This window comes from Pleurodeles waltl, chromosome 2_2, assembly GCF_031143425.1.
Source record: "Pleurodeles waltl isolate 20211129_DDA chromosome 2_2, aPleWal1.hap1.20221129, whole genome shotgun sequence".
Lineage (NCBI taxonomy): Eukaryota > Metazoa > Chordata > Amphibia > Caudata > Salamandridae > Pleurodeles > Pleurodeles waltl.
In genome coordinates, this window is record NC_090439.1 from 176398713 (window position 1) to 176426643 (window position 27931).

At 44.1% G+C, this 27931-nt stretch overlaps 1 protein-coding gene across 5 annotated transcripts in view; it reads right to left on the reverse strand.

The window, feature by feature from the left end:
- The window catches only part of PTPN3 (protein tyrosine phosphatase non-receptor type 3), a 1694656-nt gene that overhangs the window by 855190 nt on the left and 811535 nt on the right, over window positions 1-27931 (reverse strand). For all 5 annotated transcript variants that reach the window (XM_069219598.1, XM_069219596.1, XM_069219595.1 and 2 more), the window contains one exon: window positions 19467-19536. In XM_069219598.1, the coding sequence (XP_069075699.1) occupies window positions 19467-19536 (70 nt within the window). The remainder of the gene's footprint in view (window positions 1-19466; window positions 19537-27931) is intronic.

Below are 27931 nucleotides of genomic sequence, written 5' to 3' on the forward strand. Positions count from 1 at the left end.
GGATGCAAAGTGTTGGCATTTTGCGTTCTCCTTCGTTGCAAATAAGTCTATTTGAGGTGTTCCCCAACGTTTGAAGTAAGTGTTTAGAATTTGGGGGTGAATTTCCCACTCGTGGACCTGTTGGTGATCTCGAGAGAGATTGTCTGCAAGTTGATTCTGGATCCCTGGAATAAACTGTGCTATTAGGCGAATGTGGTTGTGAATTGCCCATTGCCATATTTTTTGTGCCAGCAGGCATAGCTGTGTCGAGTGTGTCCCCCCCTGTTTGTTTAGATAATACATTGTTGTCATGTTGTCTGTTTTGACAAGAATGTATTTGTGAGTTATGATTGGTTGAAATGCTTTTAATGCTTGGAAAACTGCTAGTAGTTCGAGGTGATTTATATGCAGTTTTCTTTGATGTACGTCCCATTGTCCTTGTATGCTGTGGTGATTGAGGTGTGCTCCCCACCCTGTCATGGAAGCATCTGTTGTTATCACGTATTGTGGCACTGGGTCTTGGAAAGGCCGCCCTTTGTTTAAATTTATGTTGTTCCACCATAGAATCGAGAGGTATGTTAGGCGGTCTATCAACACCAGATCTAGAAGCTGACCCTGTGCTTGAGACCATTGTGATGCTAGGCACTGTTGTAAGGGCCGCATATGCAACCTTGCGTGTGGGACAATGGCTATGCATGAGGACATCATGCCTAGTAGTTGTAATATCATCTTCGCCTGTATTTTTTGCGTTGGATACATGCGTTGTATAATCTTTTGGAAATTTTGAACCCTTTGTGGACTTGGAGTGGCTACTCCCTTTGTTGTATCTATTGTGGCTCCTAGGTATTGTTGTACCTTGGACGGCAGAATGTGTGATTTTGCGTAGTTGATGGTGAAACCGAGTTTGTAGAGGGTTTGCATGACCTGATCTGTGTGGTGCAAGCACCTTGTCAGTGAGTCGGTCTTGATGAGCCAGTCGTCTAGATACGGGAATACGTGTATTTGCTGCCTTCTGATGTGTGCAGCCACTACTGCTAGGCACTTTGTGAAGACTCTTGGTGCAGTTGTTAAACCGAAGGGCAATACCTTGAATTGGTAATGTATTCCTTTGAATACGAACCTTAGGTATTTCCTGTGCGACGGATGTATTGGTATGTGGAAATACGCGTCTTTGAGATCTAAGGTTGTCATGTAGTCCTGTTGCTTCAGCAATGGTAACACTTCTTGTAGCGTGACCATGTGAAAGTGTTCTGATTTGATGTAGGTGTTTAGTGTTCTGAGGTCTAGGATTGGTCTCAGTGTTTCGTCCTTTTTTGGTATTAGGAAGTACAGTGAATAAACTCCTGTGTTTATTTGTGTGTTTGGTACTAGTTCTATTGCGTTCTTTTGCAATAATGCTTGAACTTCTACCTCCATAAGGTCTGAATGTTGTTTTGATAAATTCTGTGCTTTTGGTGGTATGTTTGGAGGGACTTGTAGAAATTCTATGCAATAACCATGTTGGATAATTGCTAAGACCCAAGTGTCTGTAGTTATTTCCTCCCATGCTTGGTAATACTGACCTATTCTTCCCCCCACTGGTGTTGTGTGGAGGGGATGAGTGACATGTGAGTCACTGTTTGGTTGTAGGGGTTTTGGGGCTTTGAAATCTTCCCCTATTCCTAGGGAATTGTCCTCTGTATTGGCCCCGAAAGCCTCCCCTTTGGTACTGTCCCTGGTAGCTGGACAGTGTTGCCTGTGAGGTGCTGGCTTGTGTGGCTTGACCCCGAAACCCCCCTCTAAAGGTTGTTTTGCGGAAGGTGTTGTAAGTGCCTCTGCTCTGCGGGGAGTAGAGTGCGCCCATGGCTTTAGCAGTGTCAGTGTCCATTTTGAGTTTCTCAATCGCCGTGTCCACTTCTGGTCCGAAAAGTTGTTTCTCGTTGAATGGCATATTGAGCACTGCCTGCTGTATCTCTGGTTTAAAACCAGACGTTCGTAGCCATGCGTGCCTTCTTATAGTCACAGATGTGTTAATTGTTCTTGCAGCTGTGTCCGCTGCATCCATAGAGGAGCGTATCTGAGTATTAGATATGTTCTGTCCTTCCTCAACCACCTGTTTCGGCCTTTTTTGTAGCTCTTTGGGTATATGCTCAATGAGGTGTTGCATCTCGTCCCAATGGGCTCTGTCATAGCGCGCAAGTAGTGCTTGAGAGTTAGCGATGCGCCACTGGTTTGCAGCTTGTACTGCGACTCTCTTTCCGGCTGCATCGAGCTTGCGGCTCTCTTTATCTGGGGGCGGTGCATCCCCAGATGTGTGGGAGTTGGCTCTCTTGCGAGCTGCACCTACTACGACGGAATCTGGTGGCAGCTGTGAGGTGATGAAAACAGGGTCTGTGGGAGGTGCTTTATATTTCTTGTCCACTCTCGGTGTTATAGCTCTACTCTTGACCGGCTCCTTGAAGATTTCCTTTGCGTGCCGAAGCATCCCTGGGAGCATAGGCAGGCTTTGGTAGGAGCTATGGGTGGAAGAGAGGGTGTTGAATAAGAAGTCATCCTCGACCGGTTCCGAGTGTAGGGACACGTTGTGGAACTCTGCTGCTCTAGCCACCACTTGTGAGTATGCTGTGCTATCTTCCGGTGGTGAGGGCTTTGTAGGATATGCCTCTGGACTGTTGTCCGACACTGGGGCGTCGTATAAGTCCCAAGCGTCTTGGTCCTGATCACCTTGGCTCATGGTGGTGTGAGCTGGGGAGTGTGATGGAGTTTGTGCCGGTGAAACGTTAGTTACAGGTGAAGGAGAGGGTGGCGGAGTTACCTTTTGAGAAGGTGGCGGAGTCACCTTTTTCACCATTTTTGTTTGTGGTGCTTGGTCTGATTGAAACTCCAGTCTCCTCTTTCTCCTAATAGGGGGAAGGGTGCTTATTTTCCCTGTTCCTTCCTGTATAAAAATACGTTTCTGAGTGTGGTCCACTGCGGTGGATTGCAACTCTTCTTCAAATCTATGCTTTCGCATCTGAGAGGACAGTGATTGCTCCTCTGAATAGGAACCGGTAGTTGGGTCGGTAGCGGGTTGTTTCGGCACCGAAACCCTGGCTGTACTCTTTTTCGGCTCCGAGGTGACTTTCTTCTTTATTTGAGTCGAACCCTCTCGGCGTCGATCTTCCTCGGTGCCGCTGTCTCTGCGTCGAGCAGTTTTGGCTCCGCTACCTCGGCGTCGATGTTTTTCAGCAGCACTTTCTCGGTCCCGAGAAGGCTGCGCGCCGGTGTCTCGACCGGAGTCGGACGATCTCGGCACCATTTCGGCCTTTTTCGGTGCCGACGGTCGGTCACCGAATTTATGGGTCGAGCCATGGCCTGGTGGCAGTGGCGTCCCCTGGGCCTTGTCACTCTTCTTGTGTGCTGGCTTCGACGTCTTACTCACAGTTCTTTGGTCGTCGAATCCCTCGGAGTCCGAATCATGGAACGAGAAGGGTTCTTCTTCCTCTTGTTCCTCGAACTCTCGGTGAGCTGTCGGCGTGGACGCCATCTGCAGTCTTCTGGCTCGACGGTCACGGAGTGTTTTTCGGGACCGGAACGCACGACAGGCCTCGCAAGTCTCTTCACTGTGCTCAGGTGACAGGCACAGGTTACAGACCAAATGTTGGTCTGTATACGGGTATTTGTTGTGGCATTTAGGACAGAAACGGAACGGGGTCCGTTCCATCAGCGTTGGTTTACACGCGGTCGGGCCGACCAGGCCCCGAAGGGGGATCGAAAACCACCCCGAAGGGTACCGGAGCTCTTCACTCTTCAAATCGGTGTCGATCCTAACTAAGCCGATCCCGAACGCAACAATACCGACGTAATTTTTCTGATATTTAGCTAACTTTCCGTTCCGAAACCCGGAGCGAAAGGAACACGTCCGAACCCGATGGCGGAAAGAAAACAATCGAAGATGGAGTCGACGCCCATGCGCAATGGAGACAAAGAGGAGGAGTCCCTCGGTCCCGTGACTCGAAAGACTTCTTCGAAGAAAAACAACTTGTAACACTCCGACCCAACACCAGATGGCGGGCTATGCACAACATGTGTATCTACAGCGACAGATGCCATCGAACTCTTGGTTTCATTAGCATCAAGACGAAGACAGTTGTCCATCATCCCATTCAGCCACTGCAAGTATGCCTTAAAGGAATGTGGCCATATCTTGTGAAGGATTGTATGATATAGAAAGTACAAGCTGCATATTGTATGCATACGATATCAGCATGAGCCCAACACATTATGTTGCAGATGGTTTGCCACAATCCTGGAAGTGGGTAAAGTATGCACAGTTAGGAACTGGAACGCAGCATATCTACCAACGAAGAATGGCTGAAAGGATTTATGACAAGGGCATCTCCCATCTGTCTGATCCCTGAGGATTCTCACGTTGGACGCACCCGGAATGCTCTGTCAGATTTCCATGTGATTCATCTCCCTTTTAGAATAATTCCCATCTATTGCCGAGGATAATAATGAATGTTCCAATTATTGTATTTCGTTTTGTATTGCAAATCAAAGCACTATTCTTTCATATCGAAGCGATGCAAACAATAGATGCTACAGCTACTCAATTTAACTCAGTATGCCGACCTTGAAAGCATGGACGGCCAACCAGGACTTGCCGAGACCTTGTAGACGATATTTGATCTCAGGTGTCAGCTGAGAGGTTTGAATTTAATGAGTCAGTTTGCATGGCCTAGTTTACTGACAGGTGCTACATTTGCAATCTGCACTTCCTGTGGGGATTACGACGTTATTAGCCAGCAATTTTATTTTTATAAATATACTTAGATTTAACATCTCTTTTTTCATTGTGAGAATAACACACAAATCAAAGTCGCTCAGATGGGCATGTATCCTTATTTACCTATATTGGCTTCAATATCTAGGTTGCCCCTTCCTGTTACAGAATAGACTTAAAACCGCAGTACCAACTTTGCCTACAAGATGGCCTCATACACCCATATTTGTGCATGACGCACGGTTAAAACAGAAGATCGTTTCAGTGACAGACTACGAAGATGCTCTCATTAACATATACGAAAGGAAAACCGCGCTCGTTTCAAGTATTTATCTGTACAAACCACGCATACATATACACAAAGCAAATGATGAAGTGGAAGACGAAAGTATATCAAGGGCATGTATGTAAAGAAATAAGCGCATTTTTTTCAGGGCGAAACACTATCTTAAAAGTATTAAGAAAGGAAGCAGTTAGAACTCTTCGCCTCCTTCTGCAATGTATAATATATTCCAGCAGCATTGAATAGCAACTGGATATGCATAATTTATTACTTTTCCCTGAACGTGGCTAACAAAACAAAGAAACAATGAGAGAACACAAGGAATGGCATTACTGGGTAAACTCAAGATGGCTCAGAGTCATCATGACTAAGTCAGAGATCTGAAGTGCTGAGCCAAGGTCTTCATTTTCTACTTGATCCAGGTTAACTGTGTAATAGTGTCCAATACTAGCAACGAGGGGTTCTGGCGATAAAATAAACCGCTAAGCGGATGGCAGAGTGGTTTGTAAACATCACTAGAACCTCAGGATAGCAATAATGGACCATATGATGCGTTACCCAGTGTGTATTTTTGGTCGAGCCTACTATAGATAACGAAGGTTGTTTGTTTGCAAAAGACCTATCTTACCAAGATCTTACAGTGAGATTTTGCTTGCCTTTTTCTTCTTTTCTTTGTCCTTCCTTTGCAGCACAGCCTCTTTATTTATGTCCTTTCTTTGTTCACTTTTAGGGAACTACCTTTTCTTTTTGCTGTCGCACTCCACTGGAGTGGATGAGTTTTCCAGCTGTCTCACTCGTGCTTCTCTCTCCAACTCCTCATCGCTCTTTTCTCTGATCCGTATGATTTTCATAATAGCGCTGCTCTCTCACTCCATTTTCTATGGCACTTCCCAAGCGTATGTATTTTTCTAGCTATCTCCCTTGTGTGGTTTTCTCCCCCATCCCGCTCCATGTTGCTCTCCCTCAACCAGCACTGTTCTCTCATATCTGCTTCTCTCCCACCACCCGCACTCCGTGTTGCTCTCAGAAGGTGGACGCTTTGGGAGGTAGGAAGGGAAAGCATAAGCAGGAGCCATTTGAAAAATGATGAGCTCTCTCTCTTCTTAGGTTGTACTTCACCCCAAGAGACCATATAAAGTTAAGTTATGGTAACCCTGAAGTTTACCAGTGAGGAAATCACTGACGGCATATGAACCAGAGGAGCTATAGAGACCACTGGCTACAAAGTAATACCCAGTTAGTAATTTATTTCTTCCTGATGTAAAGGAATCCCTTGAAAACTACCAACAAAGGTTGCTGTTTTAAACTGTACACACTTGGTATGACACTCTACTTGACAGCTGTCCCAGGAAGAATAACAATGACTACGTTCTCCGAAAAATGTAGCTTTTAAAATCAACCATCTTAAAACAAAAGCCTGTTATTTAATTCTGATAGTAAAATTTTACCCTATCATTTATCTCAGAATACACTACACAGCCTTAAATGTAGGTATCTAGGCATATTTGTCAACGAGAAAACTGAAGATCTTTATTCCTTCAACTACAAGCATCTCCTAGAAAAGCATGTTCATTATTTAACATATGTAAATTGCTCACTGTTAGACCTGTCAGCCTTAAGATTGTCTTCCCACAAACTTTTTGCCTGCTTTACCTCACTTTTGCTGATCTGTTTTTGTTGACGTTAGAACTCTGGGCACTTTTGCTAACCAGTGAAAAAGTGTATGTGCTCACTCCCCTGAAACATGGTAACATTGGTGTATCCACAATTGGCATATTTAACTTACTTATAAGACCCTAGTAAAGTGCACTATATGTGTGCAGGATCTGTACATTCAATGCTACTAAAGGGCCTGCAATGTGCCACCCACTTAAGTAGCCCTTTAAACATGTATCAGGTCTGCCACTGTAGAGCCTGTGTGGGCGGTTTGACTGCCATGCCAACTTGGCATTTCAATCACCTTGCCAAGACTTAGACTTACCTTTTTTATACAAACGACAACCCTAAGGTATGGCCTAGGTAGCCCATTGGGCAGGGCGCTTTGTAAATAATAGGCAGCACATATACTTTTACATCTCCTGGTACTGAAAAACTCTCAAATTAGTTTTTCACTACTTTGAGGCCTACCCCTCTCATAGGATAACATAGGGGATTCCTTATTACATTTACTAAAGTGTAATTCCTGATTGAGAAGGAGTTGACCCGTCATGTTTAGTACCTATGGAATTGCAAGGATAAATCCTCTTTAATGGTAAAGTCAGATTTACTATTACAACTTTGAAAATGGCACTTTTAGAAAGTTGGCATTTTTCTGCTGTTAGCCTGGGTGCCTGCAGCACGTCTCCAACAAACGCCTGGGCTGAGGTGACAGCTGATTTTCTGCATTCCATCTGAACAGCCTCACACAAAGGAAGGGTAGGTGTAACTGATTGGCGATAATGCTGGTGCTAACGCGCAAAGAGATTCACGGCCTGCACAAATATCCTGTTTCAGCTGACTGGGAAGTGCTGCTGTCTGATTTACATGCTCACAGCAAAAGTCTAGTTGCCTAGCATCCCAGTACACAGCAGCTGTTGTGCCACCGAATTTAACATGCTGGAGGATATGCTACCATTCACACTGAGCTTTTATCTCTTAATCCGCTATGAGTCGCTGGATTACTGTCAATGCACGCATGTTTGTCACACTAACACAGTTTTATCTCTGACTATCACTTTGCAAGTAATGTATAACCTAGCAAAGCCTGCATGTGCCTTCTACAGAGATTTCCGGGGAATTCATTGGTCTGCCATGAAAAGGATGTACAGCTACAAAATCTTTCATATTCTTAGTGATTGAACAATGTCACTATGTTTAACCTTCAGAAATTGTTTGGGGGTGGTTTATTTTCTGTCTGCTACACTCTCAATTCCATTGATTGATCCAAAACCCATACCACTATTGTATTTATGTCACACTTGATACCACTGATGTGGCGGAAGCGCAATAAGTATGTAATCAACCAATGAGGGTAGTCCTGTACACTGCCTATGTTGCTTTTGGAGAAAATGATGATAACAATTGGTTTAAAAAAAAACAAGGAGGAGCTACAGCATGATTCACTGGAGAAAATGAAATTGCCTGTGGGGCGAAGAGCCAATATCTTGCCAGGAGCAGTGGTTCCCCCCCCTCCAAGAGCAGGGAGCAGTGTATCATCCAGAGGCCTGTTCCCAGAGGAGATAGAGGACAGGAGGTAGGAGAGAAAGCTCAAGTTGGATGGAAAAAAAGAAAGCTTCGATAAAGAGGGAGAAAGCCAGGGAGGAAAAGAGGCTGGCCATGGAAACAGAACAACAGAGGAGGGACCATGAGCTAAGCCTCTAACATTTGGACATCAAGGCCATGGAAGTGGAGTTCAGCAGTGATGGTGGCAGAATACCTGCATGGTGAAGAAATGGTCTGTATTCCAAAAGATTTGGTACCCAGTTATGTGGTGGGGGATGACAAAGAAAAGTGGTTCTCAACCTATGAAGTGGCTCTAAGGGTGTACAAGGCCCCTGAGGAGTATTGGTGGGGGAGGAGGATAGTTTGTGGACGTATATGCCCACAGTTGGGGAGGGACGCACTCCTAACACTAGAGATGGAGAGAAGACACAATACTCTCCCATGAAGCCCATAAGTGTAGGTTAACCCCTGAGAGATACAATATAAGTTCAGGAATAGCCCCAAACATCCCACATAGACCTGGGTGGATTTCCTTGATTATTCCAGCAAGGCACTTAAGTGCTGAGTGAGGGGAAGCAAAGTATATGATTCTGAATGGTTGTACAACCTAATTATGAGGGAGCACATGCTTTAAATTTATTTTCCAGGGCTGCGCCGGCACCCGGTAGACAGCAAGCTGGCTGACCCCAAGAAGCTTGCTGAAGAGGCGAACCTCTAGGTCAGCACCAGAGTGTCCAAAAGGGCATCTCTGGGGAGGGCGCTCTCATAAGGGTGGTCAGGGTTCCCACCAGAAGGAGGGGGAGATAAAAAGGAGATCTCACAAGGTCCCTAAAACAGTTTACAGGAAAAAAAAGATCCCATTCCCAATCTGGCCACCAGAGAAAGAGCTTCCCTGACAAGTGTGAGAGGGAGCCCTCTAAGCGCTATTAAGTGCTACGAATATGGGCACTACAAGTGGATCTCAAGTGTCCCAATGAGGGCACATCCTCCCACTGGAGGTAAGACACCAGGAGTGGTGAGTGTAGTGCTTGGGGTGGAGTTTGTCCCAGTTAGTGGAGAGGACTCAGTAAGGTTACCCTATTGTCCCTGGGTGACATGGAGATGGTCCGAAAAATCTATGTGTTGTTCAATATCTCAAAGTATTGGCAGCGGGTTACCATCAACAGGCAAGGTGTTGAAGCTCTAAGGGACACAGATGCCATCATGACTATGGTAAGGAGTCAGTTGGTGGCCCTAGAGCAGATTTTACTCAATGTATTCCACCAGGTTGTTGTAGCAGCCAACAGTGAGGGTCACTACCCAGTGGCCTTTATTCCATTTTGGGCTCAGGACTTCTGAAGGTAGCTGTGAGCCCCGTCATGCCTGTAGATTTTTTGCTAAGCGATGACCTAGAGCAAAAAGAACAGATGATGGACGGAATGCAGAACAATGCATACATTCAACACCAGTCATAAAGATCTGGGTTTAATCCATCCTTCTTTTGTCCACCACGCCATTCCAGTTTAGACCCAGCAACATGCAAATCAGCCTAGATCCTGCTCCCCATGGGAACAGTCCAGCCCCAACTGCCAGGCCAGGTCCTCCCTGGACCAGAAACAAGCATTCTGGGACCAGTTTCGGTGTACCGCCCCTCATCAGCCAGGGTAGCTTGAATCCAGTGGAACAATGAGCACGGGCCCCAAATTTGGGCACAGCCATCCCACTTAGGGTGAGAAAAGCAAAAAGAACAGATGATGGACAGAATGCTGAACAATTCAAACATTTACCCTCCATCATAAAGATCTGGGTTCAATCCATAGTTTTTTTTTGCCCACCACACCGTCCAGTTTGGACACAGCCATATGCAAATCAGTCTTGACACTTCTCCCCATAGGGACATTCTGGCTTGAACTGCCAGGCCAGGTCCTCCCTGGACATGAAACAAGCATACTGGGACCTGTTTCGTGGTATCACCTCTCATCAGACAAGATAGCTTGAATCCAGTGGCACAGTGAGCATGGGACCACCTCTGGGCATACCCTTACCACTTAGGGTGACAAAAGCAAAAATAACAGATGATGGACGGAAAGCTGAACCATGCAAACATTTGCCCCCAGTCATAAAGATCTGGATTTAATCCATCTTTTTTTTGCCCACCATAGCACCGCAGTTTGGGAATGACCTAGAGCACACTACCCTAACAGCTGCCAAATTGGAGAAAGGGCAAGGAACGAAGGAAACCAGCCCCTGAATGTTTCCCAGCTGAAGTAGATGGGGAGCTGAAGGAGGTGGCCTCGGAGCCAAGTGGCGAGGACAAAGGCTCCCTGGTGACATGCCTAAACTTGGTGTATGGCAAGTAGAAGGAGGACCCACCAGGGAGGTATTCTGCAAGGCGCAGAGGGAATGCCCAGATTTGGATGGTGTGAGGCAACAAGTCAAAGTCCAGGCAGCAGGAGAAGCCGCAGGTAGTCAGCACAGTTACTGGGATGACGACCTCTTGTATAGTGAGCCTAAGGTACCTGTGCATGGGGCAACAATGACCCTGGTGGTCCCCCAATGCTACAGAACCTCCCTACTGGGGCTGGCTCACGAGTTTTCCCTGGCAGGACATCTGGGCCAGGACAGGACCTTTGACAGGATTGTCTTTCTCTTTTACTGGCCCAGGATGAAGGTCTCTTCAAATGCCTACTGGAGAACCTGCTTGAACTGCCAGGCCAGTGAGAAGACAGGGCAGAAGCTGAAAGCTCCCATCTCCCTTACCTGTCATTAGCACTTCCATTGAGAAGGTGGGCATTGAAAATGTAGAGCTCAAGAATCCCCAGGCCACCTCTGGTCACAGGTTTATCTTGGCTCTGGTGGACCACGCCACTAGGTACCCAGAGGCCAAACATCTGAGATCTAGTACTGTACCTGAAGTGGCTAGGTCCCCGTTGGGAATTTTTACTCAAGTGGGTTTCCCCAAGGAAGTGGTGTCTGACAGGGGCACCAACTTTATGTCTACTTAAATGCAGTCAGTGTGGAAGGACTGTGGAGTTACTTATAAGTTCTCCACCCCTTACCATCCATACAATAATTGGCCAGTTGAGAGATTCAACAAGACCCTGAAAGGCATGATCAAGAGCCTGCCTGAAGCCCTGAGTCGTAGGTAGGACATCCTCTTGCCATGTCTACTCTTAACTTACAGAGAGGTGCCACAGAAGGGGGTTGGCTTTAGCACCTTTGAGCTCCTGCAAGAAGACATGTCCGCTTGGTGAAAGAAGCGTGGGCGCAATTTCCTAGGAAACCTCGCAGGAAGTAGTTAGCTACATGCTTGCCTTCAGAATCAAGATGGACAATGTGTGGAAGCAAGTTTCAGACAACTTAGAGGCCAGCCAATTAGTGATCAAGCAGTGGTATGACCAACAGATGCCCTGTGGAATTGCAACCTGGGCAAAAAGTGTGGGTGATGGAGCACGTGGGAACCGGGGCCCTCTCAGACCGCCGGACTCCATGGTGGACCTCAAGACACCCAGGCACCCCACTAAGAGTACTCCACTTGAACAATCTCAAATTCCACTTTGAGAGGTCTGAGTTTACCATGTTGTTGGTGACAGGTGGAGGGAAGAAAGGGGATAGTGAACCTCTCTCTGACCTCTTAGCCTCCAAAGAGACTGATGTGTCAGTGGAAGGTGTAAACCTTTTGCCCACCCTGACTTCTGAACAGTAGAGGAACTATCAGTAGTTGCTGGGACAAATCTCTTCTCGGTTTTCTCTCACTCTTGGGGTTACACACTTGTATACCCACAACACTGATACAGGGAACAGACTCCCTGCCAAGAATACAATGTATAGGTTGATTGACAAAGTGAGGGCTAACATTAAGGGGGAAGTTTCTAAACGCTGACATTAGGAGTGATTGAACCTTCCAGTAGCCCCTAGTCCAGCCACCAAAGGATGCCCCAATAGGTCACTACACCTGAACTCAGGTTCTGTGTAGAATACAGGGGGCTCAATTCAGTCACCAAGACTAATGCTCACTGCATCCCCAGAGCAGATGAGCTGACTGACAGGTTAGGAGCTGCTCAGTTCCTGAGAAATTTTGACCTTACCTCAGGATACTGGAAGATTGCTGTAATTTAAGGAGCCAAGTAGAGGTCAGCCTTCGACACTCCAGAGGGTCACTATCAATTTAGAGTCATGTACTTTGGACTGAAGAGTGCCCCTGCTATCTTCCAGAGGCTGGTGAACCAGGTTTTGGCTGGTATGGAGGCCTTCAGCGCTGCTTACTTGGATGACACAACTATCTTCAGTAGTAGCTGGAAGGACAACCTTCTCATCAAGGAAGTGCTTCAGGTCCTTCATAATGCAGGTTTGATTATCGAGGCCAGGTAAGGCCAGATAGGGCAGAGGTCTGTAGTGTACTTGGGACACCTTGTGGGCAGGAGTAAGGTGCAGCCCCTCCAGAAACCATCATGGCCTGGGAACCCCCAAAGACTCAGAGCTGAGACCTTCTTAGGCCTAACAAGATATTACAGGAGGTTTGTCAGAGTATGGCACAATTTTGCCCCGCTGGTGGAACTGACATAAAAGAAACAACCCAGAAATGTGATCTGGACAGAGGAATGTCAAAAGCATGTGACTCCCTTAAGCAGGCCATGCGCACATCCCCTGTGCTCAAGGCCCCTGAATTTTCCAAATAATTCCTAGAGCAAACAGATGCCTCATAGCATGGTGTAGGGACAGTATTATCACAGCCTAATGAAGAGGGCATAGAACAACCTGTAGCTTTAATCTCCAGGAGGTTGCTACCCTTGGAACAGACGTGGAGTACTACTGAGCAGGAAGACTTTGCTGTGGTCTGGGCACTAAATACATTAAGAACATACCTGCTTGGGACTTACTTCCGGATTCAGACAGACCACAGGCCCCTCATGTGGCTAATGCAAATGAGGGGTAAGACTCCAAAATTGCTGGGGTGGTCCAGAATAGACTTTACAGTGGAACACAGACCTGGGTCAGACCATGCCAATTGCTGTCGGTCTCTTTAGGTTCTTCCGCCTTAGTGATCTTATCTCCCAAGAGGTTGGGTAGCTCCCCGCACTTTCAGCTGGGGGGGAGGGACACATTTTAGACCCATCAGCCTAAGGGTGGTTTCCCCAAAAACTATTTGCATTCTTTGCCTCACTTTTGCTGATCTGTTTTTGTTGGCTTCAGGACTCTGGGCACTTTACCACTGCTAACCAGGGATAAAGTGCATGAGCTCAGGCCCCTAAAACATGGTAACATTGGTGTATCCACAACTGCCATATTTAATTTACTTGTAAGTCCCTAGTAAAGTTTGCTACATGTGCCCCAGGGCCTGTAAATCAAATACTACTAGCAGGCCTACAGGGCTGATTGTGTCACCCACGTAAATAGCCCTTCAAACATGCCTCAAGCCTGCCACTGCAGAGCCTGTGTGGGCAGTTTGACTGCCATGTTGACTTGGCATTTCAAGCCTCTTGCCAAGTCTTAGACTCCCCTTTTATTACACGAGTCACCCCTAAGGTAGGCCCTATGTAACCCATTCAGCAGGGTGCTATGTAATTAAAATGCAGGACATATACTTCTAACTTTCACATGTCCTGGTACTGAAAAACTCTCAAACTCGTTCTTCACTATTCTGAGGCCTACCACTCTCATAGAATAACATTAGGGACTCCTTATTGCATTTAATAAAGTGTAATTCCTGATTGAGAAGGAGTAGACCTGTCATGTTTAGTACCTATGGAATTTTAATGATACAGCTTGTTTAATGGTAAAGTTGAATTTACTATTACAATTTAGAAAAATTGCACTTTTAGAAAGATGGCATTTTTCGGCTCTTAGCCCTGGGTGCCTCTGGGCTGGGGTGACATCTGATTTTGTGCATTCAACAGCACCTGCACTTTGCTTGCTGCAAGTCTTGCTCTGCTAAGTGCTACCAATCCAGTCCTGGGCCATCAGAAGTGGGTATAAAGTGCTACACTTATCAAGATCCACACATCGGCGTCATTGCGCTGGTCGGAACCGGCGCATCTCCTTCGACTGACACATTGCCTCTTCTGGAGGTATCACATCGCCGTCAGCATAGCTCTTCCACAACGCATTGCCTACAACTAAGGTGTTCACCAGCGACATCCCTGAATGCGCGGGTCAGAATCCATGCTTCGGCTGCACCACCAGGATCAATGGTATTTCATTGCTCCTCGCATCCTCCGTCAATGCAACCCTGAAGTAAAATACTGATTTCAGCAGACAAGGCTGGTCCCAGTACCTGACGTGCGCTCCATCGTGGTGAGCCTAAACTTTCATATTTGACCCGGTCAAGCGCGACCAGATAGCCCCAGTTGGTGCTTTATGTTTCTAAGCACTGTTTGGAGATATTCTTTAAAAATTCACATCGCAACTTCTACTTGTTGAATTTTTGTTGTTTTGATCTTGTTTTGTTCAATTAATTAAGCACTACTTTTCTAACCAGGTGTGGTATCTTTTTGTGGGGTATTCACTGTTTTAAGTGTTACACAAATACTTTACACATTGCCTCCAAACTTAAGCCTGCCTGCCTGTCTGCTCTGTGCCAAGATACCAAAGGGTGAGCACAGGTTAATTTGCTGTCTGCATCTGACTTACCCTGGGGCTACGAATGTGGTTCCTGCTTGGACAGGGTGCACACCTCTGCCAACCAGAAACCCAATTTCAAACACTCACGCTATCTATTAATGTGACTGATTTTGTTAATCAAGATGTCTGAAATACTAATTTTTATTTTTCTGCCATTTTTAGCTCCTATATATTATTTACCAATGATAGTCCCATTTTTAGCAGCTTTACTCTGCACCATGAGCATGCTCACTTAGCATTAAGAGATATCCCCGCTCCAGGTGAAGCATGGAGGATTAGCTCTACCAGACATCATGGAGTATTACCATGCTACCTTCACAGGCTGTTTTCGTAATTTCAAACAAATTCATGGCTCACATAAATATGAGAGTACCATCTTAAATTACATGGTGAAAGAAGTAATCCCATTTAACCTTATATACTCAGAAGACATTAGAACCACAAAAGAGTAGGTATAAGTCATTGTTAAATCTTTTTTTCAAGAAAGATCATGTTTTACAAACTGTACATACTCCTGTCTATCGATTCTGAGACAAGGCTGATTGATTGATCTGCCGTCTTTCCGAGACAAGGCTGATTGATTGATCTGCCGTCTTTCCGTTTTGGATCACTTATTATGCACTGGCAAGAGGTATGGTTAGTTTTAGGAGCTGGCTTATTGATTGCCTCAGAATAGAATTCATTTCAATGGTTTGTGGTTTAAGGGATAGCAAGCAAGAACTGGTTTGAGTTTTCATGTGGTCCATTAAGGCTCTGGCTGGCCCCCCAATCAAATCATTATTTGATGGAACTAATGCCTTAAACACAATCAAAAGTTAGTTAATCAAACTCATCAAGGAATAGGTGTCTGGTACAAATCTTCAAACAGATACCTTCAACACTATGAAGGGTAAAATAATTATTAAATGGGTCTAAGGAAACGTGAATAACTGTGAAAGAACAACAGTATGGGGATACACAGACATCCTTAATTTTTTACACACTCAGGGCCTCCAATATTTGCTCTATGCACTATTATAGCAAATGCTCACTATATTTAACATCTATTGTTCTTTATAAAGTCAAAGCCAGTAAAGACCCTTGCTGTCCAAGACATTTAGCAGACTTTCATCCAAAGGCTCAAAGGGAAGACCCTCCAAAAAGGCAACACCAATGGAAAGTCCTAATGAGGAAAAAACATTTCAGTTTGGGTCTTAACACAAGAAAACACTTAAAGAGCAGAGAAATCAAATCTTCCACAATGGTAAGACTATCCCAAGGAATCTTAAAAGCTCTGATGGCAGATCACTGGAGTTTCAGGGTAGAAACAGACACATTTTTATCAACCCACCCTGAAGAAATTCCAGAATTTTGTGAGGGCTACATTCCAAAGGAGATAACTTCACAGTACACCATTCATGAAAAGAAGCTCAATGGTGGTCATAAGAATTCTTAGTTGAGTCCCTGCTGGAGGCATGGATGGAGAGGTCTACTGATAACAAAAGAGTTATCTTTGACAGACCTTTCCTCTCAACAGCCAACAGTCAAAGACATTCCAGGGCAGCTAGGGAAAAAATCGAAGAGATCAGAGGAGGAGACAAGGGAAGACTCCACTCCCTCTCTATTGCCAAGGATCAAAGAAGGGGGAACCACTTTCACCTCAGCCAAAATGGAACTACAAGGATTACCTTCAAACCTTCCCTCTAAATTTGTAACAAAATGTTTGACATCAGGGGGAACGGGGCAAAGGCATACAGAAGTGATTTTGGCCACCAGTGCGGAAAGGCATCCACCCCCAGAAACTGACCACTGTGCTGTGTGACCTTAAGAAAAATCTTGAGATCTAAGCATCTGCCTGATCTGTGAATGAATCTATCACTGGATTCCTCAATCTGAGACAGAGCTTCCACAAAACTAAATAATTTAGAGCGATCCTGAAAAGTGGGAAAGAACACAATTCAAGTACCTTCTTGAATGTTCAGATGACCCTGAATGTTCTCTCCTTTTATAGATAAAGGATTCTTCTCCACCCAACCCTGAATGTCAGAACAGCGTTTGATTAAAATTGCAGCATTTTGTCCCAACCTGACAGTTGATGTATGTTTTGGTCACTAAGCTGCCTGTTCTTATGACTACAGATCAGCCCTTGAGATGGAGAGAAAACATTTGCAAAGCTTTCTGAGCCACCATCAACTCCCTCCAGTTTGAAAAGTTCCTTGACAACAGAAGAAGCCAAAGGCACTGACCTGAGAGAGCGAGATCCCTGGGGACTGCATCCCAAACCTTACTGCTGGTATATGTTGTTAGATTCAGAGGGTCTGGGAGATAGAAGGGGGGGGGGGAAGGGCCTTGAAAAAAAGCTGGAGTTTGCAGCCACCATGCCGTCTGAGTTAAAATCCATGGAGTCACAGGAGTTCTGGCGTTGTAATTCTCAGAGGACCAAGATCAGTGCTTTAGGATATGCAGAACTATCTGACCCATGTGAAATCGAGCCGAAGGTATGATGAACACTGTCACTGTCTGTGAGAGTAAAAGAAGAGAAGAAAAACACAAAGCTCACTCCCTTCTGACCAGTTGTACAAAAACCAAGGTAAGTAACAAGAAAAATAAAAATAGTTACCATATCTCCTTGGACCCGAAGCCACTCCCTCACTGGAGCCTTTGGCTTCTGTAGAATATGTTTAAGAGGACAGCACAATTTCATTCTTCTCTGAAGACAAAGGAACACATTCCCAACATCTATCTGGAAGATGGCACCACTATAGTTCCAGAACTGACTTCTGCTTTATAAGGAAAACAAAACTGTCCATTTCCTGGCAGACCTTCATTGTGTGAAACATAGAAATATGGGAAAAATATGCTTGAATGAGGAGATCATCGATATAAGGTACATCCTTACACCACCTTCGTGAAGTAAGGCAAATACTGGGGCCAAAGCATTTGAGAACACCCTTGGAAAAGTTATAAACCCAAAAGGAAGAACTCTGATTTGCCAATGCTCCTCTCCCACACAGATTCTGAGATATTGTTGACTTGCTAGGGCAATCGGTAGGTGTAGATAAGCATCCTGCAAATCTATCTTGGTTAAAAAATCCTTCTGCATCACCAAAAAACTGAAGAATCAACTTTCCAGCCCCTCAGATGCAGATGACGCCTGACTGGCACAACCCCTACTGATGCCATAGCTGATGATCTGAGACTATCAAAGCCCACATAAAATAGAAACTTGGCTATTGGCTAAGTGCCAATAGCTGGGGGAAATCTTCTACCTCCTGAACAGCTGTAGACAAAAATTGAAAATCCTTAATAAGAAACTAAGAGGCATAAACAGAATATATCTCAGATCTCAATGAAAGACTTAGCCCAGATTAGGCCCTCTAGAGAGTTCCATGCGCCTGCTAGTCTACGGAATAAGCAACCACAATGTCATCATTCAACAAAGAGGGATTGACCTACTAGATTAGCTAAAACGGGTCAACATATAGCGATTGCAGTAACTCAAGGACCCCCTTTGCTAATGGATAAAGTCTGCCCAGAAGTCACATCACCGTCATTCTATCTGGGTTCTTCCATTCCCTTTGTAGCAATCACTGAATGGCAGGAATAATAAGCAGCTTAGGGGAAGAAGGTCTCTGAAATTGATGGAACTAATCGCTGCTAGAAAAGGCTGCTCTGAACCCATTCACAACTGCTGGTTTGAAGGAAGGTACGAAATAAGAGGTTTCATTTGCTGGTGATCCCAGGTCTTTTTCATAATAATCGGAGAGGCCGTGGAAGATATAGAAGTAGGAGACAAGACAGGAACTTGTGAGGAAGCAGTCAAAGCAGTAAAATGATGAAGAGAGACCACTTGGCCTCTATAACAGTCATAAGCTTCTGAAACCAAACTAACTGTTTACTGCATATTCTAAACAGCCACTGGGGAACGGCGAGAAATGCCCAGAGATCGACCCAGGAGATGAGGAAGAGGGTATTTTTTCTGTGAATGTTTCCCCACTGCGCCACCTATGACAGGCAAAGGGAGAGAGAAAACCAAGAACCTACAGTGGCAACAAATAGTAAGCATGAGTCCTTAAGAAAAACGCCAAAAGTTCCTTTAGATAAATATGCAAAGACCGGAAGGAAGATATATTACGTTGAGCATAGCAGATTGATTGTTTTCAGCGTGTGCAGCCGAGTGCCAACACAGTAGCAGAACCTGGCTCACATCTCAGGACTACGATATTGGGATCCACTGAAAATATAGATGTGAGGGACTGCTGGAGCTTCCATAATACAAGTTAGTCTCGAAAACTGTCATGTTAAAAAGCAGTAGTTAAAAATAAACGTAGTTTGCCTTATCGCACAGAGCATTCTTACATAAAAATATACTAATGCACTAGTTAAAGGATAAACAATTTACCCATTGAAAAGACTTGTAAATTATACACCACATTACTCCAGGTACCACTGCAATGGCATTTTAAAATTATATAAAACACGCTAATTAAATGTATGTAACCTACAGCAATATTGTAGGTACTTCTGTATATACACGCACACACGCTTGTTCTCTTAATTGGTTCTAAAGAGTTCATTATTTTACTTTCTGGATCCTGAAAAAAAATAGCAAGGCACATTCACTGAAGGTATGATAGCCACTATCAAATGAGATTAAAAAAAATTAATAACATTACTTACATGTTTCCCTTTCTGTCGTTGCTGTATAAAAAAACGTTTCCTTTTAAAAGAGATTTTTAAAATATTCATCCTACAAAAACAACAAACACAAAATGCACATAAATGCATCAGGGACGTTCGACCAGCAGCAAAGAAAGTAGTGAATTCATAAAGCACAGGAAACTGTAATGGATAAACATAGCCGTGGATTGTAATCTTGCATTGTCATCATTCATTAGTGAGGCCTGTACAGTCTAGTGTAATCATTACAGCACGTTAAAATAACTGTGTTTACTTAATATACAGTCTTTACAGGAACATGTTTTTTCCAACTGTTATTCCTATAACGAAAGCCCCAAAAATATCTGAACTGAGCAATAAGAAGAGAGAAAACTGTATTTTAAATAAAGGGAAATATAGAAAAAAAATCCCAAAACTCAATGTTTTGACACTGCTGTTAAATATTAGAAATGAATACATTGTCATGATACCGATGTAGCCTACATTTTAATTGCAAAAGTAGTTGAGAGTGCGTCAATTACGGTCTAAATTCAAAAGGACAACGCCCTCAAAGTCAACAGGGAAAAAGCTCATTCTGTTAAATAAGCATCTTATTTTCTGATTATCCATGTATGCCACCAATTTAACTACATATTTTATATTTCATTGCCAGTATTTGCATTGCATGTTATGCGTATTTCACTTTTGCAGCAAGTTAGTGCATATACGTTTTTCAGAAGAAGAGCACAGCCACAGTTGATATTCGGGGTGTATGTTGCTGCACAAATGTGGCTTGTGGGTTTGCAGGTTGCAGTTGGCCATACTAGAAGCTGGAGTCGGCCTACTTCAGGGATCTGCAGTTGCGAGTGCATCGGGAGTTCTCTAATAGTATAGTTTGGTGTTGGAGGCAGAAAAACACGTTTTTTAAATTAAATTTTGTACTGCCGTAGACGGTGACAGGGTGCTCATGACTTTGGACCCAGATGCATGTTTTTTTATGTGCCTATGAATATTAATCTGATCTTGTATGCATTTCCAGCAACCCCAGAAAAAAGTGTGCTGCTCTCTATTGATGAGGGGCTAAACTCAGAAACACGTGTCTAGAGATATACAGCACTAGCTGCACCCACTAAGGTGAAAAACTACAGATGAAATACGCACACATTTGTACTGCATTTACCGTAATGCAATAGGGGAAACTGCATGCTGGAGTGTGAGGCAGAGTGCTCCCAACTGTATCCTGATTCAAAAGGCTCCCTTGAGCCAGCAAGCTGACAAGCTTTGGTTGATGCACTTGTGTGCCAGTGAGTTGTACTGGGACCTGAAAGGAATCCAGCAACCCCAGAAAAAAGCCTGCATCTCTCTACTGATGAAGGGTGATACTCAGAAACACATGCCTAGAGATATACTGCACTAGCCGCACCCACTATGGTGAAAAACTACAGATGAAGTACGCACAAATTGGTACTGCATTTACCATAATGCAATGGGGGAAACTGCAAGCTGTAGTGTGAGGCAGTGTGCTCCCAACTGTATCCTTGTATGTGTAAAACTGCCTGTAATGCGGGGCCAAACATAGGTACTATAACATGCAACTTAGACTTGTAGCATCATTTGTTCCAGGTAATAATGTGCATAATGGATGCACATCTGACCACTTTATTGTGCAACAAATATGCTTCTTTGCCTTGCACCACAGTTCCCCTGAGCGATGTTGTTGCCTCTGTCCATCGTCCCATTTCTGGCTATGGCTATGTTTGCACTTTCACTGAGCCACTGTACATGGACTTCAGTGTGTGCTGATAACCTTGGTGACGTACAGAAGATGCTTTTGCTGCGTGTGAGGATTTATTGGAGCTGTGTATCGATACATGTATGCCCAGCATAATAACCACATGTAAAGGTGCTGGTTGCTTTTTGAGGGGAGTTAGAACACTCCGATCTCAACTTGTACTTCTTATTCTGCTACTGGCCAATCATAGCGTCAGAGCACAGAGTACAGGTAAAAAGTGTTTTGGCCCTTTAAGAGCAGCACTGACACAAAGGCCTGAGATGTTAACTAAGACAGAACACCAGTTGAGCTGCAACACCCTACAACCCACTGAGCAATATTTGAGCAAGATGTGTTTCAGGTAACACTCAACCCCATGAGATGTAAAAGGGATACATACTCGAACCCCCAACCCAATTTTAATTCAGGAAGAACACACAAGAACACTAGGAAACTATGTACACACTTTAAAATATTTATTTTTCAAATCAAAACCTTAACCTGGTTCACACAAAATAAACTGTAACCACAATAAAGACAAACACAATGGCAGCAGCAACATGTGCTAAAAAAGTAAACAACAGGAACAATTGCAACATTTTCACTGAGCACTTTTATAGAAACCCCACCCTCACTCTTCTATTTAAAGCACAAAGCTAATTCTAGAATTGCAGATAATCGAAAGTCTAATTTGAGTTTCAAAGACAGTTCATACCTGTACATCTGTCTGAACTATAAGACTTGGTCAGTACAATCGCACAGCCTCATCGTGCAACGCTAGCTGTAGTGATAACCTCAGCAAGTAAAGGTCTGAATGCTTTATCTCCCTGGTAGGCTTCAATTAGAATGGGCCATTCTGCAAAGCCAGTCTCATTGTCTCCTGGCATGAAGGTGCCTCTTTTGCCCCTCACATCTTGTGCTCAGCTTTTAGAACTTTAGTTCATCCTTGCAGAACTATCAGAATAAACAATTAAGGGAGAGTGGCTTGATGCCCCTTTACTTATTTTCATTCTGCAGAACTGTCCTCTTTTGAATGATAGCAATAAACACGTAGTTATCAACATTCAAGAAACTCTTTAGAAATCAATAACAGCTGGTGTAGAACAGAACAGTCCGCTTTTAGATAAAATACTGCAAATATATTCAAGTAAAATTTATCACATCACATAAAGAATTAACAAACTAAATGTGCATTCTATATTAATTACACAAATTCATTTTTGACTGATAAGCCCACACAGAAAAGAAATGTCATAATAATCAAGACAGGCTCTCTGTTACAAGCCCTAGTCCAACCCCTCAAGTTTTCCATTGGCCTTAATACCTGTTCCCAACTAACTACTACTGTCTACAACAAGGCAAACTAAAAAATCAGGGGTCAAGACTGAATGTACAGTGTGCTGTGCTGCTACCGGTTGGTTGTCTGACAGTGATACGTAGTTTTTGTAAGCATGCTGTTTTGAGAGTTGGTAAAGGTGTTATGGTCAGTCTCACATCTGAAAAGTCCCCCTAAATGTAGAAGTGAAGAAATCCACATGCTGGATCTTTGAGCAGTAGGAATGGAACAATGTAGCATTGACACACTTGATATTCTCTCTCCTTCGTCTCTCCCATCTTATTAGCCGTGGGCCTATGTGTGTATTTTGATCAAGAACATTTAGTTGAGTGGTATCAGAATAAATAATCCCTCGCTGATTCAAACTGTCAGCAATACAAAGCAAGCTCCTTTCATCAGAATACCACATATCATTGTGCCGATAGCCTGGTCCACTCAGTGAGCCAGAAGCCTCAATCAACGCTGCCACTTAACATCAATGGCTTAATCCACCACATTAAGCACAAGAAAGCACTTGCATATATTGCAAATAAGGCTCCCAATATTGCTCTAATACAAGAAACACACACTGACGAAATCCAAAAAGCATAAGAGAGACTGGGTTGCCAGAGTAGTTAGCAGTAGTGTGAAATCCAGAGTCACTGCCTCATCTGATGCTTCTCCGACCCCACCAGATTCAGGCGATCTGGAACAGCAAGCCTGTTTCGGAAGTTCCTACAGCACACTATGAGAAAAGGCGGGCTGGATCTGAGCAGTGCACAAGTGGGCAGTGGCTGAGGCAAATGCATGGCGTAAGATGTGTATCGGTGAGAAGAGGCCAGGGCAGTCACGCTGTGGGACACCTATGTGCTCAACCTAATTATGTTTAGGACACCCATAAATTCTTCTGCAAGCAAATATATGTATTGCACCATAACCCAGCTACCCAACAGCCAAAGGCAGTAATTTTAAGCAATAACTCAAGACAGACAGAATAAACAGCATTTTCACCAACCCACACACTCAGGATGGTGGTATTAAAGTAATCAAATATTAAAGGGCTCAACTTCCCTCTAAAAAGAACCTCTGTGTAACATAAGGTTATAGATGAACTCTTTGTTTTGAGAAGACCCTTCACCTGAAAACAGATCAGTTGAGAACCAAAAAATAAAAAATAAACACAAATATTTTAGGCCTCAGGACCCACTGAAAAGCAAAGTGCATATATTCCATTTGAGCGTGCAGGTGATTAATGCAAATAAGATTGAGTAATACTAATGATGTAGAGGGAACTAGAGCAACACTGATGATCAGGGAAGTGACTTACACAGCAAGTGTTTGAGTGTACACAATTTCACTGCTTCTTAGGAGGTCATTACTGAATTTACCAAAAGTCAACTTGTGCTCGGTAGTTCTTCAAACCTAATTAGGAACCTGTCTTTGAGCTGACTACATGAAAAACCCAACAAGCTGACAGAGTCTCTCAACCCAACTGAGTCTAGAAGATGAATCACTATCAAGATGAACAATTCATATTTTCTTTAATGTAAGTCATAAATGTAAATGTTTTGACCTTGACCTTTTTTTACCCAGATGATGCAAGAATCTGTGATTAGCAGTGGTGTAGGGAACATCAATCTATCCGATAACACATTAGTAATGGTATTGATCTCGTTAAATGTCACAAGATTCCAATTGAGAGGTATGGCAATTCAGTGATTACACACTCAATTTCTAAGGAAAACATTTAGGTCATGGTAGAGAATAACTGCAAATTAATACCCCTTCGGAGGCAACCAGCCTGTTATGTGGTGTATATAGACAGGTTGATTTTCTGCGGTAACAAAAGTATTGCAAGTGCAATCAAACTAGATAAAATGACATGGGGAAGCGCGTTGCTCTGCAGAAGGATGGGGCAGGAGCCCCTTAAATTGACGGTCGCGCTCCCACCTTGCGAGAAGCGCGTTGCTCTGCAGAAGGAGGGGGCAGGAGCCCTTTAAATTGACGGTCGCGCTCCCGCCTCGCGGGAAGCGCGTTGCTCTGCAGAAGGAGGGGGCAGGAGCCCTTTAAATTGACGGTCGCGCTCCCGCCTCGCGGGACGCGCCCGGTCAAAGCCCGGGCCAAGGGCAGGCCCGTCCTTTGCCCGTCATCGCCAGGAAGAGACTGGGCTGGGCCCCCTCCCTTTCATTTTTGCTACCGGAGGGGCTTGATTTGTGGAGAGCTGCTGAACTAAGGGAGGCGGAGAGGAGTCCTCACCATCTGTGTCTTGGGTATTTAAATATATTTTTTACTTAGTCCGCCCCCTGTATCCTGCTGACTCATACACGTATAAGGCGACAGCAAGTACCATTGTGCTATAACCCCAGGGGCTTTGGTGACTTTTGTGGCAGGAGGTCGTGGCTGGACAATTGTGCCAAGACAGAGGATAGAGCTTGACTATAACTTGGCCTCACTCCACACTAGCTTGGGGCACTGAAACTAACACATTAACTAAAGAAATACACGTCATTTCTCTCTCTGACAAAGGACTAGCCTGCCTCATTGGGAAAACGCAAAGAAGACAGTGGGGGAAGGGATCCCACCCAGGAGGTCCCCCCACCCAGGTTGATAACAAGCTACTTAACCTCAGTAACGGGCACCATTGTGTCCGAGATAGGGAGAGTAGAGGCCACTTTAGAGTAGTCACTTGAGAAAGTAGGAAAGGGTGGGGGGGAGGGAAGGACTATGCCTGTAACATCTTCATTAGGCAAGATAAAGACAAAGACAGGAAACCCTTGTGTAGCAACGGAAACTGATCTAATTACTCCTACAACCCAGAGAGCCCACCCCAAAAAAAAAGCAGGCAAGTAATTCCTCCCCATATTGCAGTCACTCCCACAGATTCAGTTGGATCTCCTACAGACAGTCATGAGTTTGGAAAGTCTCTAGTATGAACAGAGAAGAAAAAGAGGAAATGTCTATCTAACCCTTTAAAAAAACAAATGATAGGGAAACAGCCAAAAGATAGGAAAAACCGGGCCCACTTAATACTTGTTTTTCTCAGATTGAAGACCAACTCAGAGATATAAAAAAGCTGTGTTCATTGGTTCTGGAGAGAGTGGCTATCCTTGAGCAGAAGGTTGAGCTTATAGTAAATATAAACCCTTTACCATCGAGGGTAGAACTTCAGAAGAATCATTCAGCCCCTGAATGCTTACCAGCCCCGTCCATTAATCAGCACCAAAACTACAGACTGATTCCTGCTCAGAACCCAACCCTAAAACCCCTGAATACAGAAGTACTCCAGGATTCTACAAATCTACACTCTCAGTGGGGCACAACCAAGCCGGAAGGCTTAGTGGGTCAGGAGATTATAAGAACCCAAACAGCCTGCCTGAGGATCCCGCTGGCATGTGCTCCCTATATTTTAATCCTGGAAAATGTCCCTATTTTAGAAAATACTCACCACGAGTCCCATGTATCACTGCTAAATAAAGTGACACATTGGGTAGGAAAGCATTCGGGAGGGGGGGTAGATTTCTATAGGGACATTTTAACTGTAAGAAGGGTTCCTTGGGTTGGTTCATCCTCTAAAGCATCACCTGGGGACTGCATCATCATGAACTTTAGGAGCCCCTGGATCGTCAATGCTTTGTATTACCATCTTTCGACTATGAGACCATCTGTAGGGCCTAAAAAAGCACAACGTCTGTTCAAGTTTACTCCCCCGACTTTTAATCCATGCCATCTTGATTCAACTCGCCCTGGGAATCAGAATTTTAGCAACCCTGGCCCCTCTAACTCCCCTGATACTGTCCTGGCACTGTCTAATATATATGAGCCTTTGACCTCACTGGAGAAGTTAGACTGACCATCAGTAACTAGGCCTTTATTGCATGATCGATTGGAGACAAACATATTGCCACAGTCCCTCTCGCAGTCCAAGGGAGCTTCCAATATATATGATACACATGGTATGACAGCCCTAGGGATTATTTCCTGGAATGTTGCAGGTTTAAAATCAAAAATTGGAAACCCTGACTGGATAAAATTAGTGACAGAAAATCTTTGTATCTGCTGCCAGGAGACCTGGCTCATAGAACCCCGCATATTAATGGCTACACTACTTAAAGTGTCCCTGCAACTAAGGCCTCCACAGGCAGAGCTAAGGATGGCCTGGCTACTTTTTTATCTGTAAAGGCCGGAGGGATGGAAGCACGTGTTGTGGGAACATCTCCTTTTTTTCTGGCTTTATCTCTGAAATTAGCAGAGCCATTTGACATACTACTGATCAACTATTATAATAATACCTTTGACAATTCTGACACAAGTGTGGTTGGTAGCTTGGAGACGTTAATACATAAGGTAACAACCATTAGTAGAAAGGACCTAAGAATAATCTGGGTAGGCGATTTTAATGTATACCTGTGCGAGCCAGAGTTCTTGGACTGCTGTGGACTCTTGGATGAAATGATAATCCCACTCAACATTTTAAACACTCTCCATATGGGAATGCTCTTAAATCTCTGATAACAGCTAATTCTCTACTTTTCCCCATACCAGCTATTAGAGGGGTACTAACATTTATAAGGGGAGACACTCATACTACAATTGATTATATTATCTACTCTAGAGATTTATCCTCTATTGCAGGCCAATTTAGGGTGACCCCGACCTGTATTAGTGACCATAACCCCTTATCTATTGTGATCAATTTGGATTTGACGAGCGATTCAAGAAGAGGGAAGCAAAACCCTGTTATGAAGTTCTCAACCCAAAAAGGACTCACAATAAAATGGGGCAAGATAGATAGCAATAGTCTTTTTAAAGACCTATTGTTGAATAAACGGTCAGATGTTATGACATCCCTGGATGAAGATAGGGCCCCCCCATGAAATTGTCCGTGCATTTTCCTCTTTGACAAAGTATATGGCGGAGAAACTACAGCCCTCTGGCACTAATAAAGTTTATGGCCCAAGATGGTTTAACCACACATGTACCACATCCTTAAGTAAGCTAAAGAAAGTAATCAGTGCATCTCGACAAGATCGACAAGCAATTAAAACTGCTAGGAAAAATTATAAGGAAGCACTTGCCAAGAGGAAAGCCGAACTAAGTGAGTCTGCGTGGGAGGAACTGATAGAAGCAAGTAAAACTAAAGATACAACTGCATTTTGGCGTGTGGTTAACTTTTCACTGCTGAATGATAAACATGAGATGTCCATGGATACTGTCATTCCAGCCAAAACTTGGGTGGATTATTTAAAAAAAACGTTTGCTATAGAGACAAATGTTCAATTAGAAAAGTCAAATTGTTCGAAGTTCATAGGAAACGATCAGCCAAGTCTGGCCTTTAGCAATATTATAAGCGTGGACAATGTTAAACAAGCCGTTCAAGACTGCCCTTCTGGGAAAGCTCCT